This window comes from Aquarana catesbeiana, linkage group LG02 (genome assembly GCF_042186555.1).
Source record: "Aquarana catesbeiana isolate 2022-GZ linkage group LG02, ASM4218655v1, whole genome shotgun sequence".
NCBI lineage: Eukaryota > Metazoa > Chordata > Amphibia > Anura > Ranidae > Aquarana > Aquarana catesbeiana.
The window spans coordinates 315534868-315547826 of NC_133325.1; the positions used below are offsets into that span (position 1 = coordinate 315534868).

At 44.1% G+C, this 12959-nt stretch overlaps 2 protein-coding genes across 2 annotated transcripts in view; one reads left to right on the top strand and one right to left on the bottom strand.

Annotated features, from left to right (window-relative positions):
- LG02H2orf49 (linkage group 02 C2orf49 homolog) overlaps window positions 1-10045 on the bottom strand; it is a 53101-nt gene extending 43056 nt beyond the window's left edge. The window contains exon 1 of the mRNA XM_073614748.1: window positions 9741-10045. Within this exon, the coding sequence (XP_073470849.1) occupies window positions 9741-9845 (105 nt within the window). The 5' untranslated portion in view covers window positions 9846-10045. The remainder of the gene's footprint in view (window positions 1-9740) is intronic.
- Window positions 10046-10129: 84 nt separating this feature from the next.
- TGFBRAP1 (transforming growth factor beta receptor associated protein 1) overlaps window positions 10130-12959 on the top strand; it is a 52138-nt gene continuing 49308 nt past the window's right edge. The window contains exon 1 of the mRNA XM_073614749.1: window positions 10130-10224. The gene's annotated coding sequence lies outside the window, so the exon portion shown is untranslated. The remainder of the gene's footprint in view (window positions 10225-12959) is intronic.

The following is a 12959-nucleotide window of genomic DNA, read 5'->3' on the forward strand; positions in this document are numbered from 1 at the left end:
ATTTTTGCCATCTGTGTCTAATTGAGGATAGTTCTCTTCACATCCTGTCCCAAAACAGGAAGTAAGGGAAAATTCCATGAATTTGCCTGTGATTTTTGACAGTGCCGATGTGTGAATGACAAATCGCAGGACTTGTATTTGAGTGGCTATTCATTTGAATGACACCTCAAATCACGGTGTGGGTCTTCCGCGATTGTGGAGTGATAATTCGCACTGCAATCGAGGCAATCCGCATCGTGGGAAGCATGTCGCCCCAAAAAAGTTCAGGAGCTACTTTGGGGCGACATGCTTCCCGCGATGCGGATTGCCACGACTGCTGCGATTGTCACACGATGATTCACGCAGCAGACCCGCACCGTGATTTGAGGTGTCATTCAGATGAATGCCATCTTAAATGCGAGTCCCGCGATTTGTCATTCACACAGCGGCGCTGTCAAATCGCGGGCAGATTCGTGGCAAATCTGCCCCCGATTTAAAATTCTGTAGTGTGAATGTAGCCTAAGAGCTCACAAGTTACTCGCCATTTTTTTTTTTTTTTATATACTGGTTTGGGGGCACTATGGTGGTTACTTCACATTTAAGCCTCCTGCACATGGGCAGAACAACCACTGCTTTTAAAAGCATTTATTTCATTTGATATGCCTCTGAATGCTGCTCCATTTTAGCCAATGTATCTATGCACATTGTAGCATTTAGATTCATCTTTTGAAGCAATACCCAGGGGCAAACAAAAAATAAAAACATCCCAAACCTGCATTTAGAGAGGAGTGTACTGACATAATTTATGCACATGTATGTATATATTCACCCAAGTGACTTGTATAAATGAATATTCTAACCATTAGAATAAGTTTACACGCATATGACGTTACATGCTTGTAATTACGCACCAAATTATTCGTTGATAAAGTGGAACGTTACCCATAACAACTTAATAAAAAATAATGGGGTCAATTCACTAAATGTTACCGCATGCAATATGAAGGTCACGTGACTAGTTTTTTTTTTTGGAAATATCGCATGAGATAATAAAAGTCAAATCATCAAAGTAAAATATCAAAAAGGTGAGGTAAATACTGCATTTTTAAAATAGTCAGATAAATACTAAAAAAAAAAAAAAAAAAAAAAAAAAGCAAAATCATAAGGCCTCATGCACACTGGACATTTTTACAGCTGCTGTATGCTGTAAACTCCCCAGCATGTTATCCTATGTGTCCATGCACACATAGGCTGTTATCAGCGTCTTTTGGCAGGGGCGTTTTCTGGCTGGAAAAATTCCTAGAAATAGTGGGTTTTAAGAGGAGTTTTTCAGCTATAAAAATGCTCTAACTCCGAGAAATGATGAAAAACACGGCTATTGGGCTTTTATCCCCTTCCCGCCGACTGTACGCACATCTGCGTACTCGGCTTTCCAGGGTTATACCGGGATGATGCCCGCAGCTGCAGGCATCATGCCGGTACCGTTGTTTCAAGCCGGCGATTGGCTAACCGTATATAACAACTGATGCGGCTAAAAGCCGCTCGGCTGTTATACCGGAGGAGCGGGAGGGGACATCCCCCCTCCCGCCGCTCTTACCGGGCCTTCCGTGCGATCAGGAAGCCCGGTGTCCAATCGGCTGCCTTCGGCGGCTGGGGGCGGGCTGGAACAAAGCTGTGGGCGGCTTTGTTCCAGCCTTCTCAATGTAAACGCGGAAGCGACGTCATGACGTCACTTCCCGTTTACTCGGCTGCCAATGGCGCCGGTTTTAAAAAAATATACGGTGTTCAGAATCGCCGTTTTCAGCGATCTGAATACTGTGAAGTGCAAAGGAGGGATCGGGGGTCTTCTAGACCCCCGATCCCTCCATAAAGAGTACCTGTCACCACCTATTACTGTCACAAGGGATGTTTACATTCCTTGTGACAGCAATAAAATTAAAAAAAAAAAAAGTTTTTTTTAAACACAATTTACATTTATAAAAAAAAAAATTTAATAAAAAAAAAAAAAAATAAATAAAAATTTTTTTAAAGCGCCTCTGTCCCCGCGAGCTCACGCAGCGAAGAAAACGCATACGGAAGTCGCGCCCGCATATGTAAATGGTGTTCAAATCACATGTGAGATATCCCTGCGATCGTCAGAGCGAGAGCAATAATTCTGGCCCTAGACCTCCTCTGTAACTCAAACCTGGTAACCGTAAAAAAAAAAATTTAAAGCGTCGCCTATGGAAATTCATAGGTACCGTAGTTTGTCGCCATTCCACGAGTGCGTGCAATTATAAAGGGTGACATGTTTGGTATCTATTTACTCGGCGTAACATCATCTTTCACATTATACAAAAAAAATTGGGGTAACTTTACGGTTTGGATTTTTTAAAATTCATGAAAGTGTCCCCTTTCCAAAAATTTGCGTTTAAAACACCGCTGCACAAATACCGTGTGATATAAAATATTGCAACAATCGCCATTTTATTCTCTAGTTTTTCTGCTAAAAAAATATATATAATGTTTGGGAACTCTTTTCTAGCAAAAAATACGGATTTTAACTTGTAAACACCACATTTCAAAAATAGGCTTAGTCATGAAAGGGTTATGGGCGTTTTTGAGCCATAAGCTTTTGTAGGAGTATAGTTATGCTAAAAAAAAGCTACTGCAAAAATGCTGCAAAACTCACCCTACAGCTACAGGTTAAACTGACCACGGTGTCAGGGCTCAGCAGCTATGATATACCGTGGTCAGTTTACATGGGGGAGGGCAGAACCTGCTGAGGGCAGAACCAGGCAGGATCAGCCAGGTTTTTTTTAGGTGATACAGGGGGCGAAATTACACAGCACAAGCACTGTGCTGTATAATATGATTTAAGGGAACAGGATCCAATTTTTTTTTTGGGGGGGTTAACAAACACTTTAAAAACATTCTTCCATTCACCACGTTCTCTGGTGAAATGTTACAATTTATTTTCATACCTTAGCTCAGGGCAAAAGATTTTCACACTGATACATTGTATACTTTTCACTTCCTGGCCAGTGCAGAGTTCCTCTAATTGTTATTTTGTACATTTCTAAAATACCGCCAGCAAACACCAGGTGATAAATAACAAATGTGTGTATTTTATTTATTTTTTATTGATGACTTTAAAAGGAGAAGTACAGCCAAAGCTAGTTTGGCTGTACTAGTTTGGCTGTCACAGGAGTGCAATTTGCACTCCTGTGACCCGTTTTCAGCAGAGAACGGCTGAAGCCCGCTCTCTGCTGATGTCACAAAGTTGGTCTAGGCTCGGTGTCATCATGACCATGGAGCCGGGATCCACCTAGATCCCTGGACCGACACCCGGCTCAGCCTCTCCACAGCCCATCGCTCCAGTGAGCAAGGAGGGGGCAGAGCAGAGAGCTGCGACTGACAGTCAGCAGATATCTGCTCGGGGAGCTGTGAGAACTGAGCAATCAGTGGTGTTCAATCGCTCAGTTCTCAGTGTAGAGGTGCCGGGAACAGATGCAGTCATCCTCCTCCTCCATCCCCTCCTGCTGCTCTCATAATACAACAACCTCTCTGCTATGTTAAACAATGTCCCCAGTGTATTTGTTTTTTTTTTTTTAAACTGCCGCTGTGTACCTTTTATATCGAGGATCGGCGCTCATGTGACCCGCCGCCTCTCTCGTCTCTTCCTCCTGACTGACGTCAGAGGGGTTTCCCAGCCCCACCTGCTGGAGCTGTCAGCTCAAGAGAGGAGAGAGGCGGCGGGTAACGTGAGCGCCGATCGGCATTATAAAATAAAGTACACAGCGGCAGTTTTTAAAAAAAAAAACACATACACTTGGGACATTGTTTAACATAGCAGAGGGGATTGTTGAAAGGTTGTTGCATGGCTTAACAACCTCTTTAAAGTTTTAAAACTTTGCTGTGTGCCTTCCGGTGCGGTGTTTAGTTTGGTTCACACTGCTGTGACTTTGGATCTGACTTGTGAGACCCCAAATCACATGACGTGAAATCCCATGTTAGTCAATGAGCTGTCTTAAAGTGTTTGTTAACCCCCCCCCCCCCAAAAAATGAATCCTGTTCCCTTAAAGCACGAACAGCACAGCTCTTGTGCTGTGTATTTTGGCCCCCTGTATCATCTGAAATACCTGGCCGATCCTGCCAGTTTCCACCCTCCCCTTTCCACACTGACCACAATATATCAGGGCTGCTGAGCTCTGACACCATGGTCAGAGTATGTGCCTCCGTCAGACACAGCTATCTGCAGCTCCCCTCTCCTCTACCTGCCTGTCAGCGCTCACTAGTGCTGCTCTGCTCCTCACTGCTTCAAAACAATCTCATCTTTATATCATCCCCTCTGTCACATAAAAAGCTGTGTCCTAGTTAGTGCCTGTGCTTTTTTTTTTTTTTAAAAAAAAGCTGATTTCTACCTGTTTTAACAGTGTCTCCCAGCGATCACATGACTCCAGGTTTTCTGCTCCTCTCCTCTCCTCCCCGCCTCCCTGGCTGACGTCATCAGGTGAATTGCGGCTCCGCCCGCTGGAGCTATCACACATGGAGAGCAGACAGCCTGGAGTCATTTGATCGCTTGAAGACACTGTTAAAACTTAATGAACTTTATAAAGCATAGGCACTAGGATACAGCTTTTTATGTGACAGAGGGGATGATATAATGATCAGTTAGCGACTTAACAAACACTTTAACCACTTCAGCCCGGGAAGATTTTACCTGCTAACTGATCAGGCCATTTTTTGCGATACGGCACTGTGCCGCTTTAACCACTTCAGCCTCGGACAATTTGGCTGCCCAAAGGCCAGATTTTTTTTGCGATTCGGCACTTTGTCGCTTTAACTGACAATAGAACGGTCGTGCGATGTTGTACCAAAATAAAATTGATGTCCTTTTTTCCCACAAATAGAGCTTTCTTTTGGTGGTATTTGATCGCCTCTGCGGTTTTTATTTTTTGCGCTATAAAAAAAAAAAATGGCGACAATTTTGAAAAAAAAAAAAGCATTATTTTTTACTTTTTGCTAGAATAAATATCCCCCAAAAATATATTAAAAAAAAAAACATTTTTTTCCCTCAGTTTAGGCCGATATGTATTTTTCTACATATTTTTGGTGGAAAAAAAAAAAAAAAAAAAAATCGCAATAAGTGTATATTGATTGGTTTGCGTAAAATTTATAGCGTCCACAAAATAGGGGATAGTTTTATTGCATTTTTATTTTTTATTTAGTAGTAATGGTGGCGATCTGTGATTTTTATTTTATTGGGACTGCGTCATTATTGCGGACACATCGGACATTGTTGGGACCATTGTCATTTATACAGCGATCAGTTCGATTAAAAATGCATTGATTACTGTGTAAATGACACTGGCAGTGACGGGGTTAACCACTAGGTGGCAGTGAAGGGGTTAAATGTGTCCTAGGGAATGATTCTAACTGTGAGAGGGCTGGGCTTGAACACACTGGACAGTGATCACTGCTCTCGATCACAGAGAGCAGTAGATCACCGTCCTGTCACTAGGCAGAACGGGGAATGCTTTCTTTAAATAAGCATCTCCCCGTTCTTCCACTCTAGCCATTGAAGGCTCTGATGAAGAAGGGTAACCTTCGAAACGCGTTAGCCAGCAGTAGTCCGTACGCCTCCTTCCTGGGACCTGGAAAACTGCTACCACTGGACTATTTGCCTCTGTGCTATATACAATGCGATTTTTTTCTTCAACCTTTGTGAGTAGTTTTTTTATCTTGTTTTTAATTAATAAATCTGTCAAGGATAATGCACTAGGCTGGTGCGCTCTTTTTCTTTCTTTTCACCTAACATTAGGACAATCCCATCCTTAAGAGCAGCAAGGCCGAAATCCACAGTTCTTCCTGAACCCTTGGGACCTTTTAGCCAATACACCTGTGCGCAACAGTATTTTTGCATCCTCTCACTTTTCCTCACTGACAGAACAGCGGTGTGCTTTGTTTACATCAGCACATTGCTGATCCATCTCTCATGTGAACGACTGACCATCGCGGACGCCGGACCCACTAATTGGCTGCTGCTGTGTCCAATCGCAGTGGAAGCGGCACGCGCGTGCCCCCTAAACTGCATGCACAAAATCACATACAGGCACGTGATTTTGTGCCCCCTGGGCCGCCCTGATGCAGTAAATGTACGTGGTGCGGTCCGGAAGCGGTTAATTAGCACTACTGAAGTCGCTCCGTCTTTAGAAAAGGTTCCTGTACTACTTCACAGGTGATTTTTTTTTTTACTTCTGCCCATAGACTTTTTTTTTTTTTTAAGTTTTTATTATGCACATGAAGAATAGTCATACAGTACATCAGATAGGTGTTACATCAGCATTATTAATCAGCAAACACACATCAGTGTCAATAACATTGCAAATATCAATCTTCCCTAACTGAACCATTCGGATCTCCGACCCTATCCTGCAATCCAGTATATTTGCTTTTTCTTTTTCAAAAGCCCATAGACTTTAATAGAAGTCGCCTCCAAGTTGGATCCTCACCTATATTGATGTGATTTCGATCCAACATTACAGGAAGATTATCCAGGCATTCCTGCACCGCATAAAAAAATGGTGAAAAACCGATGCCAAAAACAATGCAAGCTCTAAACATCTCAAAACATAAATATTTAACGCATGTTTTTTAGTGAATTTACTTTTTACCACGAGTTATTTTAACTCAAAAATTCAAGTGGTATTTATCTCTTAGTGAATTGTTCGCCAATGTTCTTTAGCAAGGAACATACATCCTACATTAACAATTATGCTACCAAAATGAGTGTGTGCTGTAAATTGCCTCCATTGCTCCTGTTTCTTCTTGCTGGAGGCTGCCATTTTGCTGAAGCCCAGAGCCCCAGAACAATAAATCTTTAGGCTGTCAGCAGATCGGCCTCTACAAATTTGGCATAGTGCCCAAAAATAGAGAGCAACTGAGCATGTGCAGAGCAGGGTGAGACAGTGTATTACTGGATTTCAAACAGTATAGGCACTTATTTTTAATGTTTTACATAGTTACACCTACAAACGGGGCCAGCCTGAAGTGATCTAGCAGGACTTCATATTGTGACTAAAGTTCCACTTTAAGCTGCATTTTTCTGCCAATTCCTGGCACAAAGATCCAGCATAAATAGCTGTAGTTGAATACACCTGTGTACATAAAAAACTAAGGGCTGGTTCACACTGGAAAGTCTGTCATTTCAATGGGCTGCCAAATGCACAAAAAGTAGTGCAGGCACTACTTTTGCAAATAAACCTGCACCAAGCCACATAGTACTGTATGGTAGCTGCAAAAAGACTATGTTTTAGGGTGCCATTAACAATTAATGGTACCTTCACATAGCACGGTGTAGGAAACATGCACAAAACGCACCTTTCTCGCACCGCGTTCCAATGTGAACCCCCCCTCAGGCAGATTCTTACGTTGCCAATTCCGTGAACTTGAAAATATATCTTAAAAAATAGTCTCCTGATAGAATATTTGTGTCATAAAACATACCTGGGAAAGATTAGAGAAACAAATTGTGGCAGAGCTGCTGCTATGGGCTACTTCTATCTACATAGCATTGTCACACCTTCCAGGTTTCTGTGATGAGAAAACGTTTAAGAACAAAGTACGTAGTCAAGGGACACACTCCTGTCAAGAGTCACCAGACAGGTTACAATCTGATCATACACACTTTATACAATCAAGTTTAGACTTACCAAAACAATGCAATATGAGCACCTACCTAATCAATCTAAACAATCTTTGTCCAGGCAGGCCCTGGCACCACATACTACTGGTAGTTCTAAAGGAGGTTGTACAATCAGATTGTAAAATGTGTGGTGAGCTTATGCAAATTATGAACATCTAAATTTGGAAAATTGATCGGATAATGTGCATGTGTGGCTAAACAGCAATGCAAAGAAGCATCGGCATTTGCAAGAGCGTTGCTTCATCAAGCCGTTCACTTGTATGGCATGATGTATGTGGCAGGTGCGGCTCCCAGGATGTATGTAACCTTATACGGTTTAAAAAAAAAAGCAATAATTTAGTGGGGTGGAACTATGTGCTGAAGCTTGCTGGCTAATTCAAGTTTGTGGCTTTTCTTCCAGATAATGCTGGCCATACACTATACGAAAAAAATCAGCCAAACCCATTTTCAAAAAACAAACATTCGGCCGTAAGCGCAAACGATAGTGCCATCATGTAATGACCTATAAATCGTTCAGTGGACATAAATGAATGCATTTTTTGTTATTTTTTTTTAACATATACCTAGTGCAAACAGTTTGGACGGCAAACACATTAACCTTTCAATTTATCGTTCGTTGGAAAATTTCCAAAATCGTTTTTTCGGCTCAAAAACGTCCCAACGATTATTCATTTTGTACCCATTAACTGGCTGAAAAACAAACGAACTGTCTAAATGACCGAATTTTGTCCGATTTTTTGTACAGTGTATGGCCAGCATTAGACAGAGTTATAATTAAAGGAGTTGTAAAGTCTATGCATTAAGATAAAAAACCTTTTGTGTGTAGCAGGCCCCCCCAGCACCCCCCTATACCCTGAGGCCCTTCTCTATCCAGCAATGGCCACTATTCCCTTGGTCGTCTGGGGCTCACATTGGCTAACAGACTTTGACAGCCCCGGGAGCCAATCAGAGGAGAGAGGGGGCCGGGTCAGGGCTCCATGTCTGAATGGATACACGGAGCTCTGATTCGGCTCGGGTGCCCCCATAGCAAGCTGGTGGTCTATGAGGGCACTCGTCAGGAGGGCGGGGCCAGGAGCAGCAAAGAGTGCAACTTTGAGACATCTGTGCGGCTTTATGCACAGATGTCTGTGCAAGTCGCACTCGAAATCGCCAAAAGTAGTACAGGAACTACTTTTTAAAATCGATGCAGCATCGCACCGATTTGAACAGTGCCACTACTGACGATAGGATGCGACTTGTCATGTGATTTGACCTGCCAAATTGCATGACAAGTCGCTCCAATGTGAACGAGGGCAGAGTGCTCAATAGCACCCTGGTAGTTCATTGAGAACTATAAGCCGTTAGCTGTACATTTCCCAATCTCTGCAGCCACGCATTGGGACAATGACTCACTGCTTGTGATTAGCGCTCCGCAGTGCCGACTTCCTGGCAGGTTCTGCACGTGCGGTTTGCGAACACGCCTGAGTGCATCCTTACTGGACAGTAACATGTTACACCGTGGATACGGGTGTAACATGTTAGGAAAGACAAACTTATCCTTTAAGGCTGAATTCATGCTGCAATAGAGACTTGCCGAAGTCTCCAGAAGGTCTCCATTGTTGGCTGCGGTAGGAGGCAGTGTGGTGCGCGATTTAATGCATCACACAGCCCCCCTTTTTTTGTACAAACTTTATTTGAAGTGTACAAAATGTACATTTCATTTACAGGAATGTGATTCAGCACGGTGTGCTGCAATAAAATGCATGTCTGCATTTAGGCGCAGGGCTAGGCTGCGTTGCGGTGTGAATGGGAGACATAGGAAACAATTGTTCCCCGTGTGTCCCTGTGGTGACATACATTTTACATGACAGTAGAACATATGTCACCACATACAATATGAATGATCCCTTAGTGGATGGGTGCATGATTTAGTGCTGCATTGCAGTTCCATTTGATGATTTCTCTAGGTGTATACATTAGGGGGGGGGATTAATGAGGGCCAATCATTATGCATTGCAGTCCCATTTGATGATTTCTCTAGGAGTATACATTAGGGGACAATCATTAGGTATGACACAACAGTCACCAGCCTCACCTGCTCTAGAGACAACAGCAGGAAATCCCTGGAAAGCAGCTCTGGGTGCAGGAAGAGATCGCAGTCCTGCCCCATGGCCACTGATCGCCCACCAACCTGAGCCATTACCAGCACCTCCCACAATGCCCCGCACCTCGGCCGGAAGTGACAGCTCAGCTGCAGGGGCCGTAGAGCGAGGGTATGTTAAAAGCCTTGGTGGATTTTTGAAAGAAAGCTGTTGTTTCATTGTATAGAAATAAACAAAAGACTGTTCCATAAAACGAGTAACGGATGGATTCCCAGGCTTGCTGCCTTTGTCTATTTTTCTATTGCACGCTTTACGTTGTGATACCCAAACAAAACATGGCGGAAGCGGCCTCGCTGACATGTCACGTGAGGTGCGCTAGAGTAAGGGCGACGCGTCGTGTGTGTCATGAGTCCGCCCCCTGTCGGTGGCACGTGACCGTGGCAGAGAGGAGGCCCGGGGCTGCCAGAGCATAAGCAGGTACTGACCCCCACCCCTTCCCCCTGGCATACCTGTGCACAGGGAACCTTTCCCCCAGTTGTGTGTGTCTTCTATGTCCCTGTGTACAGGGCAGCCTAGTGTCAGCATTCATGGGAAGGTGTATGTGCCTAGTGATTCCTATAGAAGGGGAGTCTATGCATGATTCACCTCAGCAGCCAAGCCACCCTCACCCACTTGGCTTCTTCCTATAGGGATGCATGGCTCTGCCTCACCCACAGCACTATGACAGCTTCTGCAAGAGGGGAAGGAAATACTGGTGGGACCCCCAGACTTTTCATTAGGACAGCCAATGAAGGAACAGCCATTCACTATGCTGCAATGAGCTCAGCCTCGGTGACAACCACACTGCTGGTAATATGGACAGGGGTCATCCTTTAGGACTGACACTAAACCATATCCTAATTACATAGTAGTAAAAAAAACACAAGTCCAACCTATGTGTGTGATTATATGTCAGTATTACATTATATATCCCTGTATGTTGTGGTCATCCAGGTGCTTATCTAATAGTTTCTTGAAGCTATCAATGCTCCGCACTGAGACCACCGCCTGTGGAAGGGAATTCCACATCCTTACTGCTCTTACAGTAAAGAATCCTCTACATGGTTTAAGGTTAAACCTCTTTTCTTCTAATTTTAATGAGTGGCTATGAGTCTTGTTAAACTCCCTTCTGCAAAAAAGTTTTATCCCTATTGTGGGGTCACCAGTATGGTATTTGTATATTGAAATCATATCCCCTCTCAAGCGTCTCTTCTCCAGAGAGAATAAGTTCAGTGCTCGCAACCTTTCCTCATAACTAATATCCTCCAGACCCTTTATTAGCTTTGTTGCCCTTCTTTGTACTCGCTCCATTTCCAGTACATCCTTCCTTAGGACTGGTGCCCAGAACTGGACAGCATACTCCAGGTGCGGCCGGACCAGAGTCTTGTAGAGTGGGGGAATTATTGTTTTATCCCCTTTTTAATGCATGCCAATATTCTGTTCGCTTTGTTAGCAGCAGCTTGGCATTGCATACCATTGCTGAGCCTATCATCTACTAGGACCCCCAGGTCCTTTTCCATCCTAGATTCCCCCAGAGGATCTCCCCCCAGTGAGTAAATTGCATTTGTGTTTTTGGCACCCAAATGCATTACTTTACATTTTCTACAGTAAAACCATGTAGTTGCCCACCCCATTAATTTGTTCAGATCTTCTTGCAAGGTTTCCACATCCTGCGGAGAAGTTATTGCCTTGCTTAGCTTAGTATTGTCCACAAATACAGAGATTGAACTGTTTATCCCATCCTCCAGATCGTTTATGAACAAATGAAATAGGATTGGTCCCAGCACAGAACCCCGAGGGACCCCAAACATTCTTCAAACATAATCCAGCGCTCGACAAAACCCAGGCGAAAGGTCTCAATGGCAACTGGAAATTGCATCGTGGCACCTGGGCTACACCGCAGCAGCGGTCTGGATTCCTGCAAAGTGCTTCCCCCCCGCGGGTGCATGGACTTAGGTCGGGCTGGCCAAAATTGAGGCTGCGGCTTTGCGGGATACACAATCTTTTCTGCGAACCAGCAGATGTGTAATCAATACACATCCACTACCTAATAGTCCTTTATTCTTGTTTTCATGTTTCTTAATGTGCTTAGGGTAACATCCTCCATGAGCTCCCAAACCTCTCCTTTACGTCTTGGCTTTCATTTGTTAGTAGAGATGGGCTCGGGCGTGTTCGTGATCTTAGTTCCAACCTACCTGCCCGATCCGGCCAGCAAGCCGACACTCCAAACGTTCAATCACAGACAGTGAGATATTTCCCCATCCACAGCTGCACAGATCGGGAAATGCTTGTGATTGGCTGTGTGCAGTGTTGGCTTCCTGGCCAGATACGACAGGTGGGTTGGGACTAAGATACCGAACATGCTCGAGCCCATCTCTGTTTATTAGGACAGAGCAGTGTACTTTAATTGTGGTCACAAAAATAGAAAAACTTGGGACTTTTGAAGGTGCATCAACTTCCTCAGAGACCGCTAATTTTATGCAAAAACATTTAGAGGGTAGATCTGCCCTCAAAACACGTCGGCCTTTTAGAACATCTTCTCATGTTTGGGAATTGTTCAGTGGACCAGACTGGAGTATTCTTTGATGTTGCGGTTTGTGAGTATACATCTGCACTTGTTTTTATGAATAAAGTCATCGTAAAGCAGAGTTCCACTCATAAATGGAACTTCCGCTGATCAGTTTCCTCCCCACCTCCGATGCCACATTTGGCACCTTTCAGGGGGAGGGTGGAGCATATACCTGTCAAACCCAGATATCTGCTCCCACTTCCAGGGAAAGACCGCCTCACATTGTGCAGGGAACTATGTAATGTTTGGCCCCTCCTTCTCCCCTGCTGCCGTCTGGGAGACACACCGGTCCCATAAGACAGCAGGGACCATTCATAAAGCACAGCTCGACATGCGCAGTAGGAAACAAGCTGTAAGGCTTCACTTTTTGTTTCCCTTAGTAATGATGCCGGCACCCGGAGCTGAGGGACAGGTCGGCTTCAGGTGCCGACATCGCGGGCTCCCTGGAGAGGTAAGTATCCTTATATTAAAAGTCAGCAGCTACAGTATTTGTAGCTGCTGACTTTTAATTTTTTTTTTTTTTACCCAGCGGAACTCCGCTTTAAAGGTAATGGCGCTAGGCTGGTGCGCCCTCTGTTTCTTGATTTGCAGTTACACCTCTGGG